Source organism: Phalacrocorax aristotelis, chromosome 12 (genome assembly GCF_949628215.1).
Source record: "Phalacrocorax aristotelis chromosome 12, bGulAri2.1, whole genome shotgun sequence".
Classification (NCBI taxonomy): Eukaryota; Metazoa; Chordata; class Aves; order Suliformes; family Phalacrocoracidae; genus Phalacrocorax; species Phalacrocorax aristotelis.
The window spans coordinates 10,332,807-10,354,689 of record NC_134287.1 but is presented as its reverse complement, the minus strand read 5'-3'; the positions used below and the strand labels follow the sequence as shown (position 1 = coordinate 10,354,689).

The following is a 21,883-nucleotide window of genomic DNA, read 5'->3' as shown; positions in this document are numbered from 1 at the left end:
GGGGAATTTAAATTGGTCTGTTATTGAATTATTCAGTCCCTCACCTATTACCAGCAGGTTCCTAATCATGGTTTGGCCTGTAAGGAACAGGTAGAACTGTATCTCTTCGCAGTTTTTTTCTCTTAACAATGGTGATTTGGAATATTTAAAATATCTCTCTCCCTCTTTCCTTAATGTTTTTTCTCTCTTTTTTTAAAATTATCTTTTAAACAAATATTCATGCAAGAGCATTGTGCATGTTGCTCTGAAAGAAGTTTCAATGTCATTCTAAGAGAAATTCCATGGAGCTGGAAACTTCCCTCCATTTCCACCTCCAGATCCGTTCCCCAGAGGGGTATTGGGGTGTGGAAAGCTGAGTTTATTGAGAATTAGTTGGTTCTTTGGATAAACGAAACAAACAATGAGGCACTTGAAATATTAGTATCAGAAATGCAAGACCATTTCAAGATCTTTCGCCCCAGTCACTATGAACAGCAGCAATGAAAACTATACCTCATGTATATGCTGGTAGACTCTGAGCTTTCACAGCACTCCATAAAGTAGTTTCCAATACTTCCCAACAGAAAATATCACACCTTTTTCATATATACCCCTTCCCGTCACACTTTGATATAAGAGTCATTTAAAATGGCTTCCTATATATTTTACTGCAAAAAACTTGAGAAGTGGAGGGTGATGCCCTGTTTTCCTTTCGTATTGGCTCACATATCCATGGGCCAATTACGGACGCTACTAGTGAGACCCAGCCTGACTTGCAGCAAAATTGGCTATAACACTTACATAGCGTCCACCTTCTGTCAAAGGCCACAGGGGACCATTAACAGAACCAACACGTGCACACATCACATTGCACTATTTTATCAATAAAGTAGACACACACAAAGCTACTGGGAAGGGATCCAAGGTTTTTAACTCACAAGATGAAATTAATCTCCCAGGGCCTGATAACTGCACAATGCCTCATGGCTGCTTGGAGGGGACTAGTACGCCCACCCATGCTTGCTTAAAGCCCTGCAAATATTCCTCCTGTCTATGCTTTATATGCTGTGAGAAGATATTAGGGTCTATGAACTTGCTACACATTCATGCCCACACAAGCAGATTTCTTGGCTCAGCCATACTGCATTTATTTGATAATACAAGAGAGTTAACAAGGCAGAGGAGGGTCATAATTGGCTACAAGAATTAAGAACAGGAACGGCACGCTGTGCTGAGTCACACTGAGGAAGTATCCTCAATAACTCTTTGGATACTCCAAAGAGAAAACAAATAGTGGTGACTGTGATTTTTCCTTATATGAACGAAGTAACCAGCAGCCACACAGTATAACATCTTTCAGAAAGCCTGCTGAGCTCCATCCCTCTCAATGAATCTTCTCCCTTGCTCCTGGGAATATACCCAGTCAGGAAAAAGCAGGACAATACCCATGTGGGAGTGGTAATGAAAGATTTGGGGACTGAAATGATGCTGTATTGAATTATTTCAGTTAATGGAAGAGATAACATTGTCAGAAAGCCTTTGGTTTTCTCAGCTATGAAGTCATATTTCAAGAAGTTCTGTTGAGAAGAGATGGGCTCCTTCTCTTAAAGAAGTGGAAGGTCATTTCTGGACATAAGATTGTTGTGAGGCTTGGGTTTTAAACTAGAATCATATGAGACTCGTAGCAGAAGTCCATAGGTAGGTATAAAAACAGAACTGTGCATGGGACAAGCTAGGGCAGTGGGGTTATTCAACAACAATGCTACAGGAAGAACAGTGAGAACAACAATAAATCTATCTGCAGAGCATCCTGCAACACCTGAACATCAAGGCTGAGAGTAAGACAGAGCCAGCAGGAGAAGCTGGAAGCATAAACTTATGATCAAAATTACACGTAATAATGGCGGAACAGTGTCTGTCCGAGAAAATTCACAACTATAATATTACTACGGGAAGGTATCACTTCCTCAGGAAAGAGAGGAGAAGCCTCAAATATCATGGATACATAAACTTGATCTGACGTCTCACAGCATTCTCCTAACCAAGCTAAAAGACTGTAGGAGTTTACTATTAGATGGGTAAAAAACTAACTGGGGTACCATATTCTGAAAAGAGTTATCACTTGGCCTCTGTCAAACTGCAGGGGACATGTAAAGACTGTAGTTTCACAAGGGTGTCACAGATTTCTGCATTATTCCATTTATTCACTACTGTCTTAGAATAGCAAATACCCTTCTGAAACACCAACCTGGAAAGGACATTCATTCCATTAGAGAACAGAATTCAAAATGTCTTGGGATTTTTTAGTTGGTTGGGTGGGTTTTTAATCAACTGGATAAACAGCCTAATATTGTTGTCAAATGTGTAGATGTTAGCTTGAAAAAATGGAGGGATACTTAGGATAAAAGAATGATTTAAAAAGAGGCTTGAATCAGCCATGGAACTGTAGGTGAGAAGAACTCGGAGGAAAACATTCTAACAGATCCAAAGATCCAAAACATGGACTATTTTTATTTTGCACGAAAACTTTAATATTGTTTTCTATTTTTATATAAAAAAAAACTTAGGCTGTTTTGATCTAGGCAGTGATCAAATAAATTATTTGTAGGGCACTAGCTGTTGATATTTCATTTCACTGTGTGGAACAACATATGAGGCAAAATGGATTTTCAGATTCATCATACTCACTGATTTCCAAGTTGACGGCAGCTTGCTTACAATACCATATTATTATTTCAATTGAAAGAAAAATAATAAAATAAATATTAATCTGAAAGCTATTTTTTAATCTAAGAAATTAAATTTGCAGACTTGTTTACACATTCACAGTTATGTGAGGATGGATTAGATCTTCCCTTAACAGTTCCTAGTGCTGGGTGTCAAATTGCCTGTATTTTATTTGCTTTCAGAGTTACTTGCATTTTAAAATCTGCCTCTAAAGTAGTCATTACAAATAGACTTTAAAGGTCAAACACACTTTTAAAGCTTAGAGAGGTAGAAGATTATGGTCTCCCACTGTAGGAGCGGCTGCACCACTGAGCATACAGCAAACCACTGACTTTCGTCAGCACCTTCCTTGTCACAGTATCTGTCAATTAATATTACCTGCAGGTTACCGGCTAATGATAAACTTTCTGTTTTATTGCCCTTTCATACATTTACATCAAAAGTGTTTCAGAGCAATTGTATCCCGAAAACCAGGACACATGAGGTGAGAAAGCAAGCACTGTTTGATCCAGCACCACCTATTTTGTGCCAGATGGCTTCCTGCTGCCTCAGAGGGAAACCGGCACAAAAGCGAAGGACAGAGAAGTACTGGCGAACCAGGCTCCAATTGGAGAATTAGCCCCTGACAACAGCACGGCATCTCTTTGGATAGTTTCACAACTGCAGAGCACTACTGCAGCCTCTCTAGCCACTTATTTTAGGAGCTCTTGATACCTTTGTTCCAGTCAGCAGCAGAGATCACATGATCATTGCCACCGATGTGATCCCACGATCACAGCTAGGAGAAAGGGCATGGTATAGCAGTGTGGGAAGGTGTGAAATCCAGATCTGGCTTCTAGTGGAGAAGAGAAGAGAACAACCACAACAGTCTTCTGCAGGTGCACAAGACCTGATGAAACTACTTAAGGATTAAGGATTTTTAGCCTAGAAGACACTTTATTCTTCTCATTGGCCAAACCCCCATCTAACAGAAGGTCCTGGCTGGCTTCTGGTTCCCATTCAGCTGTAGCAGTACTCCCGTCTCCTGGCAGGCAGGAACGTATTACATTGGCCTCTCAGAAGACTTCATCTGGAGACTTCACACAGCACTGCTGCCACAATCTATAGCACTGCCTTTGCGTTCTAACAGCATTGCCCATTATCTCAGTGTCAACAGTAACTGCAGTGAAGCTGCATGATCCTGAGCAAGAGTGACAATTCTTTTACAGCCCTTACTAAGACAAGGTGTGGCTGAGTACAATCTATACCTGGGTTATGTTAAATGCTTCAGCTGGGAAAAGCACTGTGTCCATGGTTCCACTCAAGGATGAACTTCCAACCAGCACTTGAGGCCATCTTGCTGACCACTAAAGAAAAGCATCATGAGTGGCCTTGAATGCAAAGGCAGGCATAAAGGCAAAGCCTGAACTTCACATTGCTCCATTTCCATTTGACCAACAAGTTACAGAGCACCTCATCTTTGCTCTTTGTGGACAAATTTGTTCAGTTCCTGGGAAAACATGCAAGCAGCCTCAGGGTGTTTCTAACTCACAGTTTATTTTCCTCGGCTCTCTTCTGAGCAGAAGGGAACAGCTGAGGTGGGCACTCAGATGCATTAGTTTGAAGAGGCAGAAGCAAAATTATCCTGAGCCACTACTGCTGAACTGGACCAGGGGAGCACTGTTACAACCTCACAATCAAGTCCGCGTGTATACTTTGTATTTCGATTTTTCCTTCCAGTGACTAACATGTCACAAAAAGACTACAAAGCACTAGAAATAGAAGTACAGTGTTTCAACCCAAGAACAGATGCTCTGCACTCAGTACAGCTGAGCGTTTGCAAACGCATACTCAGCATGTCATATCTGGCTTCTCACATCCATGAGCACCTCATCAGATGTCTGTTTCTTTCAAAGCTGTCCTTGTACAAGCACCAGTACCACTTAAAAACTTTGCCTCCAGTTTAAAAGTGGTATCAAACCATTCCATGACATCAAATAAATAGATTGGTCTTTCTAGCCTACTTCAAAATCCCTGTTACACTGAACATCCGAGTGTACAAAACTATTTGACATTTGACTAACTCCTTCATACAGTAAGGACTTGATACTATGAAAGGGGTGTATTTACAATAGCTTTGTGCTTGCAAATGTCACTCAAACATCAGCAGCAGCATAGCAGCAAACCACCTGGTGCCTGCCATAGCATTCTGTTAACAAGCGGATGGAAAGGTTACATTGGGAAGTTCAGTGGTAGTAGGTTATTTGATTATACTCTCAGTAACAACTTGGGTAAAGACTTGCACTAACGTTTCAAAGGAAATTCTGTCAAATCCAAAAGGCACAATATTTTGGGTGTATTGTCCTTAAAACAAGGATGTGAGACTGACTAGTTTAGAAAACTTCAAAAATGATGGTAGGAATTGAAAATTCCACCCAGAACACACACACACTTGACAAAAACTTAAAGTGGCTATTCAGCATGTTTTTACTTTCCAGAGTCTATGGGCAACAGAAATGGAAGACATGAAAGATAAAAGCTTGGCAAGTTTTAAGCTTCCTAAAATTGGTAACTTGATCATCCAGTCTATGTCTCAGCTTTAGGCTGTAGTGGGGACTGCCGTTCCAGAACTGAAGCATACACCCTATATCCACAACACTTTACAGGTCACATTGCACCTGCATTGCTCAGCATCTTTCAAGGCAGATGAGTAAGAGCAGGCTTGCTAAGGACAAAGTAAGAGACTTAAGAGTTGTCTTACTAACAGAAGGCACCGCAAAGTGACTTAAAAGTGGCACAGAGGAATTTGTCATCTGTTGGTGCTGACTCATTTCCAGATAACTGAGTTCAGTTTGCAAGCAGAAAGAGCACCCCTTCATGCGCAACAGCCAGCTGTTACGGACCAACTCAGCCTGAGCGCTTGATTCTCAAAGACAGCTCAGCAATCACCAAGGCCTACAAATCAATAGAGTTTTAGAACAGCTCCATATGTCATGTCAGATCTCAGATTCTTTTCATCTTTCGTACCATCACCACTACTAAAGTTTCCATACCCATCGTGATCACTGCATAACTCTACTACCTTAGCAAGCTTGCTGTGGAGTCACTGGGTGGTTTTGAGCACATTTAAGCCTGCAAGGTGTGCAAAGCACACCATAATTTCTTTACCATCTCTGGAAGTATGTTGTTCTAGACAATATCCCCTTCAATACCTGGCTCAAGAATCATTGAAAGATGAAATCAATTGCTCACCTTTTGATCCAGACTGTAGGCCAAGATCCACTCCTCCTGCTTGGGGTGGAACAGCAAGCTCTGGATATAGAAGTTCAGACGGTATTTCTGGTAGGTAGCCCCTTCATCAGAGCTGATGAGGATGCTGCTCTCAATCTCTGGATCACTAAGAAGCATGATCTAAATTGAAAAGTGGAAGAAAAAGACTGCTATTGGAAAAGTGAAACTGAACATCATTTAAAAGTGAGATTATACAGCATTGATTCCTATTAGATGTAGTCAGAACGTTGCTCAACAGTGTAACAGCCCATAGGGTTTCCCAAATACGGTGGATTTTTTTGGTGTTTCACTTCCATTTTATCTGGCAATTCATTCAGTGAGTCCTGTTTTTCATTTTATTTTTATTCAGATAAATTCAGAAAGCCCAGAAAGAATGAAAAATGCTGTGTTGATACTGAAGCTGATTTTGGTTGGGTATAGCAGCTTCAGACAGCCACGCCAGGCTTACCTGGTCCCTTTCCAGTCTACCACCTCTCTTCCCAAATGTGGAACACTCTCTCCAGAAGTACACAGCAGGGCACTCCTGAGACTTAAGGCTCATTATTCAGCAGCTTGCAGAGCTACAAATGAGAGCATCGCCTCAGTGGAAACACAGAATGCCTACCTGGATCAGCCGCTGGCATCTGAAAATAGTCCGTGTGTGTGTGCACAAACATTGATACATGATCTCATATATCATGCTTCCAATTTATACGGTAGGAGACATTCATTCACTCAGTGAACACATAATTTTCCCCAGTGCGGGAAAGTGTATGACCTCAATTTGTACAGGGAGGAAAACGCTTCTGAGCCTCTAATTTTAATTAGAAAATTATTACCAATACTTTAAAATGGGTTGATTCCACATTATCAGATGGCATGCTCTGCATAAACGTTATCAAGAAAAATGTTGTGGAAACATTAACACCATCTTATTAACATCTGGAGAAAATGACATTACATTAAAGCAAATGCCAGTACCATAAAATAAAGGCAAACAGTGGGAAATAAATTAGAGCTGAGCTAAACACAGCAGGTTATTGATACAGTTGCTGAAACATAGAAACTGCCTTTCAGCACGAAAACAGATCCAGAAACTGCCTTTTTTAGCTAGTTATAGAATGATCAGCTAGCTGCGATCAGTTGCAGTTTTGTTACACTCATGTCCACAATAACCTTCCTTATCCAACTTCACAGAGCTTCACCTTTAAGACTACAATAGGAAAACACATTAATTTTGGCAGCAAAAATCAGTTACAAGGAATGGTAAGACCCTTGTTATGTTAGACCTTGTTCAAGCAAAATAATTCGGTGCTTGTTTAATCTTAAGCAGCTCATTAGCTCCACGAAGTCACAAAGGGAAAGTGGATATAACACAAATGGTTTCTGATCTTTTTCATTAAGAAATTAAAAAGGCCTTCAAAACTGAATGTTGTCCCAGGGCGAAGCCACCTGTATGAATCCAGCTTGAGCTCTAAGCTCCTTCAACATCCCTCACATACACCACTTACCAGCCTCATAAAGCAATCTCGACCTGTTCCCACTGAAAACCACACCACAAGTCCTGAAAAAGTGCACTGGCATTGTGCTCTGGTGCACAGCATGGGAAATGAGAAATATCCCCACAGGCAACTGACTCCCTGGGAATTAGTCTTGAGAATAGGTCCCTATGGCTTCCACTTAGCAGGAAGCTTTGGCACATTTCTTCTTTTTAATCAGATCAAAATATGCATTTAATTTTGCTCCAAGCAAGAAAGGTTTACCCACTATTTCAAGATACTTTTTCTGTCACTGGTGACTTAGATTTCAAAGACATTTTATCCCCCAAGTATAGCCCTGTTCATCTAAAGCATATTGCCTGTGCCAGGCAGAGAACTGTAACACATTTTAGTAAAAATCGCTTGCATCTGCAGAATGAAGAAGGATGTAAGATTGTCAGTGTAACAAGGTATTCCAGAGAGATCTCACATTTGAAAGGAAAGATACTTCAGGAATAAAAAGATTTTCCACCTGACATCGCAGAAGGTTACAAAGTTAATAATGCTGTATATTAAATGGTCACAGTTAGAGTTCTGCCCTCATAAGGAGCACAAGACAGCTAACAGTTGCATAGACGACTTGTGGTACGCACACAAAACATCCACTCTGCCCTTTCACACATGATCTGCAACACTTGGGTGAATAGCTCAAGAAACAGGTCAGATGAGACAGAAAAGGTGAGGTTTCCACCAGACAGTTCACAAAGCCAGGCAATTTGTTCCTCTGGAAGCATAACAGTAGTTGCAAGATCAAAAAGTAAAACCATCAAGCTAGGAAAATTAACAGCTAGAGGGAAAGCTGGAAGAGTCTAACAATGGTCATACCTTGCTGTAAGTGCCATCACATTAGTCACACACCCCCTTCACCCAGTTTTGATATCAACTCCCCAGTCTTCAAATGGAGAAAAGAACACACCCAATATCTCTGTTGTCATCCACCCTGCCAGGCAAGGCGGATCCTACACAAAGCCGGATGGAAGAACCAGGAGGCTCAATCAGTGTGGAAAAACAAGAGGCCATCACCAGTCATGCAAGTAGGACTGGTTTACAGTTTTGTCATGTGGCAAGCAGAAGAAGAAGAATGGGAGACACTGGGCTTTAGGTTTTTTTTATTTTTTTGTCTTTTTAGTGCTGGAAGCTATAGGGGGAGGAGACAACTTTTAGCAGGGGAAATAGCAGGATGCTTGTCAGAGGTCTGAAACTGCCACGTCTCATTATGGCACCAGGGTGAAGGATACACCCCAGCAGTGATTTAGATTAATCAGTTTTCATTAAGAGCCAATAAATAAACTCTAGTCAGAATGATCATTTCGGCCAGCACCCTGTGTTGCCATTTATAATTTCCTTAAAGAATAGCAAAGGAGCACCAGAGAGTTGTCAAACATAATGTATAGGTTTTTAAGATCAAATAATTTTCTATAATATTAAATTAAATGGCAGCCTTTATTAAAACGGAAATTACATTTCACTTTGCTACATTCTAGAATACATATATACACACAGACATATATTAAAAATATTATTTTCAGTTGCTGCCTCCTCTAGTTTAAGTGGAGAGGGGAAGGGGAGGCAGTATCGGTTACTGCTAAGGGTAAGTCCTTGAAAACATACTTGAGATGAGGTGATTTGTACTACATAGCTTTTCCTCTAGAGGCTATAGCCTGACCTCCAAAATTCGGTGGACAATGAATGGCAAGCACCAGACAAAACAAATCAGGCTGAAAATCAGACTGAACTTCAGGTAGCTCCTTAGGATATGAATGCAGAGGAAGAGACCTGTCTGGTAGGTAGGGTATCTCCTTCAAAGCAGGAGCTTTGGGGGCAATGATGATACATACAGAGCTGTTCTGAATGAACTCCAGTTCACCAGAACACCAGACACCAGCAGGGGAAGCACATACAAGGAAGATGTTTCAGAGAGGCCACCTTGCAGGAACAACATAAACTACGATGTACAGACTGGGATCTTTAGCACATGATCAGGAAACACATCCAGCTCTGAATATTTCAAGGGGAATTATCCCAGGAAATAAGAAGTAGAGGCTGCAGGCAGAAAGAACAAGGAGAGGAGGAGTTGTACCTGTACCTGGCATGATGTATTTGGTACACAAACCACAGAAGTAGCTAAGAGACACTCAGATTTGTTGGAGAGTGTGTAGGACCCTTAAAAGAGCTCTGAACAAATGCAGAAGTGGAGAGGAAGGAAAGTGACACCACATCACAGCACAAATAGACTAAAACAGCATGCCCTCTGATGGGGCTAATATAATAAAAACTAAGGCAGGATTTGTAACTAAATCTGAGTTCCTGCTACCCTGTTTAAAATCACAGGTGTGTCACTGGGTCGACGCACTGTCCTCAGTATTGGTTTCACATAGGGTATGTCCAGGTGGATGAGTCAAGATGGTGACACACTCTTCTTCCTCTGCTCCAAGGTAGCCAGGCACAAAGATGACTGTGATCTGGAATATTGATCACACCACACCAGTAATGAGCTATCACACTTCTCATGGGCACTGCACTACAACGTGCCCAAACTCTGCTGGCTTGGAGCTACAGGTAGCCTGAACTCATCTCTGCCTGAATCTGCCTACTGCAGTTATGCCAAAGACCCCTATAGCCTGGCACTCAGTTCTTCTCTCGGCACCCTTCACAGCTCTCCCCTCACTTTACCAGGCCCGCTTGGCACACCATTGCTATCCTTCCTTTTCTGCTCCCAAGAGCAACTACCCTCACCTCCCCCCATCATATTACCTGTATCCATAGCATCAGATTCAAAAGCTTTATCACCACTCCTGCTCCCTGATTCTGTGTTATCCCAGCACAACAGAGATCTGTTTTGTACACAGCTGAATCTTTTAATAAACTATCTGTGGACAAAACACAAAACAACGTGCCACATAAAAGGCATTTCTATTAATTTTAGCTTTCATTGGAGCCTTTTATTTTTCTCAGCCAACATAAATTTTCACTGTAAATTACTAAAGCACATCTCTTTAAATCAGCATGGAGAAGTTTTATAGGTACAATATCTGTAGCAGTAGTACCACTGAGCTACATTAGCAGGAAGCATCCCAGTAAATGAATACAGAAGACAGGTGCAAAATAAATGTCCTTTCCTCCCAGAAATAAGTAGATAGCATTAAACCATTGTGTACTGCCTTCTGATTTTCCTCTTCATTTTAATGTGCTTTTCATAAGCGGTCCTTTTCAGAGGTCCTAGTCACATTCTCATTCATTCACATCCTTATTCGCCTATATAAAGTGCTATTCTAAAAAGAAATAAACAAAACAGTCTTAAAAAATCCACCTACAAACCGCCCAAGTCTCCATAGTTACAAAAGAAACCCAGCTCCTTAGCAAAGTATTAGCAATTTGCTCTGTAGCACTGCATTGTCCTCTTCTGCAACTGAAAAGACAGCTCTGCCACAAACACTGCTGCAAAAACAGAAAGTTAAGGTTTCGTGTTTACAGCTTCGTAATGAATTCCATATCAAATGTGCTCAGCTTACACATGAAAAAGCTAGGAAAAGTTTTGCTCTTTTTTTTTTTGGCCTCCTCCCACTAAACCCTCAACTAAGAAGCACTTTAGGTCCTTCCTAAGGCCAGGCTACATCTATGTCAAAAACATAAATCTGATTTTAAAAAGAAAAAAAAGCCCTTTTTTTTTTTTTTCTTTCCCATTTTGATTTAAAACATTTAAAGGATTGTATCGTCCCACAAGACCTCTGGAGCTAAGCTTACTTCCCAACAAAGTTCCATATTAGTTTTGAGTTTAAAAAGCCAAAAATTTCAACAATTTATGCTGAAATGTCAATGCAAACAGAGAATTTTTGCTTTGTTTGGACTTATGGTGTCCTTTTCTCCTTTTGAAACTGAAAAACCAAAATCAAATTACATTTAAAGTCATAAAGATACAAAAATAATTTTCTTTCAAAATATCGGTTCATCACAAGTATCTTCAATGTGAATAGTTTGGAACTCTCTTATGGGAAAAGTAATTTTTTATTGCTGAAGCATTTTAGATTAAATGTTTGACCATCCGAAATTTCTTACTGGCAAATATTTGGTTATTCATTCCTCTCCCATTCCTCCTCTCTCCTACATCATTACTGCAATTTACTTGCCCTGAAGGCTAAAGGATGGCCTCAGAGGTATTTATACAACCTTAACCTCTTAGAACGTGGCTACACAGCATGCCCGAAACCCTTCTATGCCAATCCCACAGAGGACAGATGCAACTCATTGCAAATAAAATCCCATCCTTTTTTCTTCTTTCCTCACCATGTGTCAGTTCAATTTAAAAAATTCAGTTTAATTAAATCAGCCCAAACCCCTGTGAGACAAAAATGTATTGTTGTCACAAGTAACTGTCTACTTACCAGCAAAAGCAACACTCATAAAAATCAGTATTAAACTAAAAATATCTTTGCATGATTTGCACTTCTTTAGAAAACACACCTTGACTTTACACAAAGTTTTACAGATGTTCAGAAATGGCTAGATCCCTGCTCACTGCCCGGTAGGTACACTGACTCCTGCAATAATCAGGAGAAAAGGAAGACAATTTCTAGTTTCCAGTCACCAAGACCAGCATATCAGTCAGACAAGAAAAGATGGCAGTGATAAAAATCTGCTCTAGAGAGAAATCCTACTTATTTACATACAAATAAAGCAACCCACCCCGTTACTTAGTGATCAGCAGCCATGAGGATTGAGACATCTGCTCTCTGGGAAGGTAAATAAGACAGCCATGAAGGGGGCAACAGCTTCCACATAATTACTAGCTTTGCATCCCAAAAAGATGACAGTCATTGCAGTCCCTTGTGTTACAGAGTAGCCCAGACCTGCTTCACATAGCTCAAAAACTTCCTTATTGTTAAGGATAACCTGTGGGTATCAGTCAAGCAGTAAAGGTGCACTGAGCTCTCCTAAGTGATATATTGTCTGGACCTACTCCATTTCAACTTCTTGTAACTTCACTTCTTATTGCCCAAAATTTAACATTAATAACAGATTTAATTAATGAATATAGCACTAGATCACCATCTCTCAGAACCATAATGCTGTAATCTTAAAGGATGAAGTGCACTGCACTCACTTTATAAGGGTTTATGAAGCATGTGTTATAAAAGTACCTCAACCATAAGGCTTTTATACCTTGGCACTCACTTCAATACAATCCCATAAAATCCAAGCAATCTTTAAGCGTTAAAGGTGACTTTCACTACTGTATTTATTATTGGATAATGAAAAATGAGTCAGACACCCATAGAAACTGAGCAATGAAATAGTTTCCTGAGACTTTTGCATTGGGTCTGCATTATACGTACCATGACCAAAGAACCAAATAGCTCTCTCAAGACCTTTCAGGCACTTCGCGCTAACCTCTCTCCAGAACTTCCTTCCCATCAGGAATTCTCTGTAATTACAAACCAACCTCTACTCTGCAGAACCCCATCGCTTGACTCTGATCTTTCCAGATGTCAATTGCTGTTTCTGTAAGCATCCAACTCCTGTGAAGAACCTCCTCCATAGACTCCTCCAGCTGTGCTGGAGGCTGTAGCTCTCTACTCCAGTAAGCTGGTTTGAGAAAACAGCATAGATCTCTGACATTAATGTCAGGGGGACCCCATCTGTAGGTTCCCCATCTTTCCAGCATGGAGAGCGAATGATCAGAGCACATCTTGCTCTTCAAGTTACGTGTAGGTCCTATGTGTTTGTAGAACATTTTGTCTTTTGTAGAGGGTACGTGAAAGAAGGGGACCATTACGACATAGAAAGTAATAAGCTATAAAATGAAAAGGTTTGGGGTTCTTTCAACCTAAACCAGCAGGGTCTTCTGGTGATACTGCAACACAAAAGAGGACATCACTGGGGTGCTTGTTCATTTTTATGAATATCAAATCCTTTTCTGAAATGCAATATGTAATTAATCTGCTGCCCATTTGTTAAATAGATTTAGACAGCTCATCTTCAAAATTGAGAGTAAGTTTCTTCATAAGCTTTGTAAGTTGTACCACAACAATATTCTGCATAGGTATCAAGACCATTTCATCAATCAGAAATGATGCAAGTGTAAATCTGCTGTCCGGAGAGCACACACTCCTCACCAATCACCAAGATCAAGCACCCCAGGTTCACTGTTAACTTGAAAAGTCCCTCAGCAGAATCCTGGTACTGTAGGAAATAAAACTAAGGTTTTAGCTACAACCAACCCAATATGTGCTTTGTCTCAACAGAACTTGGAACTAGTAGTTCAAGGGAGCATAAGTCTGGCCTATGAGGATGAATTAGCTACATGCATGAGATACTGGTATTACACTCAGATACTAAACATGCAGTTGCAATATATAGACCCAGTATGTATGTGCTACATACAGTTGGCTCAGTCAAGGGAAGAGAACACATTTAAGATTACAGCATCTAAGTAATTCTTTCATTTGCTTCTTGTAAAGATTAAAAAGGATGGAGGTGCCAGAAAGACTTTGGGGAGTCTCAGGTAGAGTAGTTCAGCGGCAAAAGAATGTCTAAAAATCCATAGGAGAGATATCTTACATGACTAACTGAGAAAAAAGATTAGTAAAAGCACATCAAATGAGGACTAGCACCACCTTGCCTTCTCTAAGGAAATGCACATCAGCCCACCATGCCTGTTTACAGTGAATAACCCTGGTTAATCTTTCTGACTTCTATTTTCTCTCATATCTAATTATATCCAGATTACAATTACAATTAATTGTTCAGATTTGTACAATATTAAAACAGGTTCTTGGCATTGCAGCCATACCTGCTATACCAGAACAAAACACTTCGCAGAATTCCAAGCTCACACACCTCATCCCCTATGGAGAGAGTACTTCATTTAATTACCACCTCCAGCAGCTGCGTAAGGGCACAGATGCACCTTGCAGGATGCCCTGAGGATCAGGAGCAAATCAAGGCTAAATTGGATACAGAGCAAAAGCCCCTCAAGTAAAACCACTCTGCCATCCTCTTCCACAGGTGGGAAAATAAAATATATCATGGCTGTAAGGCTTAGGCAAAATCAGAGCTGGGAAAAGAAGTCAGATACTCTAAGGCTGCCATCCTAACCTGCCCACAATGCCAAATCCCAGGCTGGATCCAATTTGCATGCACAGGAGTGGAATAAGCCATCGTACTAGAGTACTAGACCCAACAAAGCAGAACATCTCATCTTTTTTTTACTGCTAAGCAGGTCAGAACAACATGCCCCCCCATTTTCTCTTGTCTTTTTGGCACTGGACACATGTACTTTTCACTTTTAATTACAAGGCACAGCAAGCATTTTCTTGTTAAATTTCAGGTGCCAGTGGGGATGGAAGCCGTCCAAAAAGCATGTGTTTGACCTGGCAAAGAGTGACTGATTGGCAACAGCCACATGCTTGGTTGTAAAACCCTTTCATTGTCACAGCAAGGCAGAGTTTACCCAAGGTTACTCCATTATACACTTGTTACAGCTGCACATTCTCCGGCTCCCCCCAGATCATCAGAGCAAAGTCCTCTGCCACAGTAGTCCCACCTTCCTGAGGCCACTTTGGTGCTGCATGGTGTTCAGCTATTTTGCCAAAGGTTTTTCAATGTCACAGCATGTTCATACATAGTTCCCCTGTATGAATTGCCAAATGGGTTACAAGCATCACCATTTACGGCTGGTTTTGTATATATGCAGTTTGACCAGCACTTCTATGACTGGGCCTGTACCAGAAGCAGAAGGAACCCCAGCTGGTTACCTTAGGCAACAACCAGTGGTTCCACAGGGAAAACAGACACCAAATCAGAAGAAAAGAAATCTAAAGCTTCTGATCTATGTTATGCTTTACTCTGGAGCCTGGTATTTCTGCATAGCATAGTTCTGCGCGATGCCTTTTTACTTTTCTTGTTTCTACATATCAAATCCATGACTGTTGCAACATCTGACACATGGGTTTGTGGTGACCAGCTTTTTCTAGTGACACAGAACAGCTCTGATCACAAACTGTGTGTACAAAAAGAGAAAAGCAGTGTTCACCGTTCTAATTATATGTTATTTGAGTAAATGCATGGTTGTACTATTCTCCATAGAACTACAAAGTAATTTTCACCATTATGGTAACTTACCATGTAAGCAGAAATAGTTACAGAAAATAATGTTATCAGTAAGGAGAGGCTGTGTGCACCACAGCTGCTGGAACTGAGAATACCATTTATATAAAAACACTCCTCTGATTATAGGTCTCACTTGGGAGAACACTTTACATGTGGGAATAAGTTTACTCACAGTAGTTGCCCCACTACAGAAAACAGAGAGATGTGCATGGATAGTTACTCATGGGGGTAAACTTTTGCAGCCTGTATACAGCAGTCTATTTCATTTGAGGACGGTAGAGTGTTTCATGACTCTTTAGAAAAATAGAAATTGTATTATGTATCTCCCTTGAGGCCATTAAACGTGAATACAATTTTAAATGCATCATTGCTTCTCCTCTGCTTACACACTTTATTTTTCTGCTTTTTAGTCAGATTGCAGAGAGAACATACACAACAGTCAGCTTTATCAATGTTCACATCCAAATGCTAATGATCTATCTCAATTTACTTACCTGGCAACTATTATTCATGTCCCTCACTGTCCCTAATGTACTTCACTTCCTAATATCGCCCCACTAGAGGAAGCCAAGGAGGTAGGAGGTCTATCCATTTTCTGGATGGAAGGCTGAGGCCCACAGAAATTAAAGCTACAAAACACAATGGCATTGAAGTGCTTTGCACAGTAGCACTTCGCTCTAAGATATCCACTGTGGTTGCAAGCTCCACACGTTAACTCAGGTTCCGGAGATCCTCGTATATGGGAAGGTTCAGGATTAACAAATACCAGCTCACTGGATTTGACATTTTCCATTACATTTGCAAAATTATCTTCCAATGATACAGTCCTCGCAGGTTTATGGTAGAAGTCTTGTCTGTGATTACACACCATGAAGGTGAGTGGCTGCCCCAGCAACTGTGAAACAGCTGGGATGTCCCATTCCAGCAGGGTCACTGCTACCTTGCAGCCTTGGGAAAAATCACATACTTTCCTTTCCATACCCTTCCATGCACATACATGAGCCCTGGTCGCTGCAGTGTCCTGAAGAACTAGTTTAAGAAGTAAAGGAATTGGAAAAGGGGACAAAGGCTTTATCTGCAGCACAGCCCTGACACTTTGGTTTAGGAATCAATTGGCAAAAGGATTCACAGTGCTGCCTGGGATAAAGCATTTTGTGATGAGAGTTGATCACATCAGAGCTGCAAAGTTACTGCACTTACACTGAAAGAGGCAGATGTGCCTATATAGCAGAAGGTGAGGCAGTGTCCTGACCCTTCAGCTGCCAGCATGTATCCTGCAGATGCTGCTAATCTAGTCTACTAAAAATGAGAATTCACTCCATGAGAAATGCTGGATTTCTTTATTCTTCACTTTGGGAAAGAATGAAATAAGATGACATTTTTCAACAGATTGTTGGGTTTGAGGGTTCGGGTTGGCAGGGTGGTGATTTTCCTTAAAGAAAATTAACTGTGTCCTGATGAACCAGCTCATATCACAAAAAATCAAGGTCAGAGCATTATGCAGTCTTCAAAAGGACCTACCTGCCCCTTTTCGAGGAGCTGCTCTCCACCCATTCTATTATTTTTCCTCCTTTTTAATAACAGGACATGCTGACTCATTATTATTGATTGATTATCCTGCTGTCTGTGAAGCACCATTCCCCTCCTCGTTAATTCAAAACTACCTCATTTTTCATACTTCATAAATTAATGTATTATCAGAGCTGCAGCAGTAAAAGAGATGGCCATGTTTCATAGAGAATTAGGGAGGGTGAAGAAAGGAAGGAAGTCTCATAAACCTGCCCTACATCAGGATCTGCAGCTGTGCCTGCCCTGCAGACAGGCTGGGTGTTAAGGACAGCCAGCCCCTTACAAGGTGAAGTGTCCTGATAGTCCTTCTTTGTCCCTGTAACAAAGGCAGGACACTCTGAAAGCTCACACAGGTCTGCTCTCCCTGCTTCATAAAAGCAATGGCCATGCTAAGTAGCAAAATTGCAGCTTTATTTTAGGGGATATTATAACTTCTGATCTGTCCTTTGACACTCGCTAGCTAAATTAGAGCAAACTACCACTTTATTAAATACTGGCAGACAAGTCTGGGAAGTCCAGATCTAAATGTGGATGTGACCTTTCCAGTTTTACCCCATCTCTTCTCTTTACAACCTTGTACCATCCCTAAGGCTCTGTAGGGCGCTGACTCTATCAGTACAAGGTGAAGCAGGCAGAGAGAGCACCAGGAGAGGTGGACTGACTTCTGGAAGCCAGACAAGGCAGCCCTGTTAGATGTGCACCAGTATCCTGCCAAGGTAAGTCTTACCTGATTACTGGCCTATTTCCCCCAAAATATTATTTGCTAGTCCTAGGAGAACAAAGCTCATATATTCGCTTGGGTTTCTCCCATCCTTCCCCCTCACAATCATAGAATCATTAAGGCTGGAAAAGACACCTAGGACCATCAAGTCCAACTGTCAATGCAACAATACCATGTCTCCTAAACCATGCCCTAAGTGCCACATCTACAAGTTTTTTGAACACAGTCTGACTCTCCAGACACTCTAGTAGAAAATGAAGTGCAGTGATACCCTCCTCAACCAATCTTAGGTTTTTTTAGGATGATGGGGCTGGGAATTTTATGTTTAAAGTGGTAGATACCTACATTTACCACCACAAACAGTGCCAAACAAACACTGCTCGCCCACTCAGTTTTTGCACACAAAGCAACCTCAGGGAAGCATGCATGGTGAATAAGTCAAGTCCAAAGGTTTTGAATTTTGATTTGCCTTCCCCTAAAATCTGTGCCTGCTTTCATTCAAGTGGCCAACTTTTTTTCCCAAAGGCCCATGCAGCACCTAAAGCAGGGATTTCAGGATCACAGTCCAGTCCTTGGTGGATAAACAACATAGCAGGTGTCTGACTGCTTATTTCTTATTTAACTTAAACATCTTGTGTCTACATGGTTAGTTTTATCAACCAAACTTGCAATATCTGTGAAGACTAAAATGACATTTATTTAACAAACCATTTTTCATAAAGCCAACTTAGCCTTCATTTTATTCCCTATCTTTATTAATTAAATTCTGCATTAGGCTTCCATTTACTTTCAATACTTACCTCATCACTAACCAAATGTGTGTTAAGTGAAACCTATGAAAAAATTCAAGTAAAAGCTCTTCGAATGCATAAGTACAAAGACATGAAATGCAGATGCATAAAGGCACATACAAGCAACCCTAATTCTGGAATTTTATAATACATGAACTACTTTTTCTTCATGAACACTGAAACGATGGCTTTCAAGGTACTATCTTTAAGACAGGTATAAACAGAAACAGATACCCATCTCTCTTCTAACCCTCTCCCCTCCACCCCCATTAAATAAAGTCATATGTGAGTATTTTTAAAATTATCTCAATTGTGTTTCTTTTTAGAAACAGCTGATGATCTGTGGGTGAGGCTCACTGGGGTTTGGGGTTTTTTTTGTTTTGTTTTTTTTTAATGGACCTGTTTTTTTCAGAGAATTAACTGAAAAAGCCCCAACAATCTCCAGTTTTCATGTTCTTACATACCAAGGGACATCCTTCCCTGGAGTACAATGATCAGACTGTCTCTGTATAAGAGGGGAAAACTTCCATTTGGGATCTTTCATAAGCCTGAGTCCCAATTCTGTGCTGATAAATGGTCGCATCCCAGCCAACAGATGCTATATGACCTCCATTTATCTCTATGATTTATGTCAAGTCAGATGTAGTAAAATTAAAATCTGCAAACAAACAGATAGTAGTTTGTTCTTTCTTTACGTACAGGAACCTACAGGTCAGGTCAAGGCCCAGTGGGGCATCTGACATGCCAAGCCCCACAGTTCCAGGCTGCAGCAGGGGAGAGTATTCTTTCAGAGGAGCCCCTTGACTACAAAGATCCTCAAGGAGGAACAATCCCCGAGTACAGTAGTAATAATAAGAATTCTAAAAAAAGACCCAGCCAAACCTATTTGGGCATACTGAAAAAGACCCTATATTTTAAAATATAAATGTTATTAGAATACTGCTACCTTTACATCTCAACATCTTCCATTCATTTATCTTGAACCATGTCTAAAATGCTAATAACCTAAGTCATCCAGCATTGGGGAAAAATATTTCTTACATAGGAAAGTTCAGATAAACCTACAGAGAAAACGTGACTTTCCTGAATTCAGGAGACAATAAAAATCCCTCCAAAAGAATAAATTCCTCAAGTTCTCTTCTCCAAGTATTATGACACATCTGTAACTCAAGAGATCTCTTTCACACAGTTTCAGGTCATGGTTCTGCAAACATTTAGAAAAATTCTCTCTTTTCTCAGGTGACAAACTAAAGCTGAATTAATCAGACAAGTAGAGAGAATCCCATGCACGAGAACTCACAAGACTGAACCTTGTTCATAAAACACATCATGTCGCATATCCTCTGACTCTGCCATGGATGTTGTGGGTGACCTTGAGGAAATCATCTTTGCTTCATCCGTAAGTGAAGAAAAATATTACTTCTTCATTTCCAGCTTTATTCCCCTATTTAAATTGTCAGTTTTGGAGACTGACAGTGACGGTCCCTGAAGTGTATTTACAACACAGAATACACTGTCACATTAACCAGATCGCAGTCACATTTGTACAACCCACTGGTATAACCAGAGCAGACGAACCTGAGCTCAGCTAACTCAGACACTCTGTTTCAGAGCTACAGCCTTTCCTGTACAGCAGTAGGCAGGTTCTGCTCACTTAGGTTCTGGACTGGGTGGCATGGTTTTTGGAGTGCTGAGAGGCACAGGAATGTCATACGCAGCTCAACAGGTCCAGAGAAAGGGTGCACAAAGAGACGGTTACAACTCCATTCGCAGCTCAGGTAATTTAGGCCCTGTTAATGGTAGCTGCAAAACCAAGAGCTATTTAGAAACTGTATTTCTTTGGGCTGAAGGGAAAGATTAGGGATAAATGACAGTAGAAGCAAATAGTTCTATCACAGAAGTGATAGCCCTGTGGCTCTAACTCATCCCCATTGCCTTTGTGTTACAAACATGTTCTCTGAGATCACACCAGCAAGTGCCAGCTTGCAGCACATGCTGTTTATCACAGTGTCAGCATAATAAGGAAAAAAGGGTCCAAAAAAACTTCCATCTGCCAAATGGCTTTAGGAAACTCCAGAGCCCAGTTCCTCACCGACAGCTTGGGATGCAATCTTAGGAAAAAGCAGCAGATGACTAATGGGAGCTGTGGCGAAGGATGGCAGCTCAGTTCAGGCTGGGTTAGCAAGCATCAGGTGCATGCTGGAACCTCTGCCTCATCAGCCTATCACACATTTGATGAGTAAGGAGAAAACAAAATGCTGTGGAATTCCCGTTGGGATCAAATGAACTAAGAAATGAAGGCAAAACCAAAAACAATTTGGACCATGGTTCTGCCCTAAGGCTCCAATCACAGCTGAGGAATTCCCTGTGGAGATACATAAGCCCAGGACAGGGTTTGTTCTCAGTTACTCTCCAAGTGAGCAAGAAAAATAGAGAGGAAGTCAAAGTGACTTGTGCTTATTTAGGATCTCCAACTTCTGTAAGAGGAGGTGTCACTCCCAATGTGCTAGCTAGTTTCCAGTCAGGTAGATGCATTCCTCTGCAATTTCAATATTACAGTCACAATTAACTTCTTCCTTCATTAACCTGAACTGCAACGCAGCATTGCTGTCTGCCAGCTCATAAACAATTGCTGCGCTTCATCCCCAAGAAGCTGCACAGAAACAAACAAATCTAATTAGATACAGCTTTCAGAGCTTCTGACTCTCCAAATACCTCTAAACCTTTCTGATTCTAATGGGCCAAGTTCAAAGGCATGACTCGCTATGAGAGGCGTGGCATGCCTTTGGCTTTTATAGCTTCAGTGATTTGGACTGCCCCTCCATTTCGACTCTATGACAACTGGGAAAGAAACTAGTCTGCAAAACCATGTTCTCAAAGCTCTTCAACTGAGCACTCTAACTTTATTTCTGCTGTACGCTGTTTGCAACTACTGTCCAAATCCCTTAGCTAGAAGGTCTATAAATATCTATAAATAAAAGCGCTGATGCTTCACTTCTGGTATAAGGGAAAAATGGGGGAATCCTCATTTCAATCCCTGCACTTGGGTGATATTTCTGTGCAGAGAGTCATCATAAAAGGCTACAGACCTTTTAATTCTTCAAGTTATCACCTACAATGATGGTAACAGCACAGGAGAAAAGCTAAAGATCCAACTGAGTTGCAAAGCAAATTCATGAAGGAAGGCATTTCTAAGACAT

The 21,883-nt window shown here is 40.9% G+C and overlaps 1 protein-coding gene across 1 annotated transcript in view; it reads right to left on the bottom strand.

The window, feature by feature from the left end:
• Positions 1-21,883, bottom strand: part of SORCS3 (sortilin related VPS10 domain containing receptor 3) — a 317,894-nt gene that overhangs the window by 132,308 nt on the left and 163,703 nt on the right. Inside the window, exon 4 of the mRNA XM_075107684.1 lies at positions 5,938-6,096. Within this exon, the coding sequence (XP_074963785.1) occupies positions 5,938-6,096 (159 nt within the window). The remainder of the gene's footprint in view (positions 1-5,937; positions 6,097-21,883) is intronic.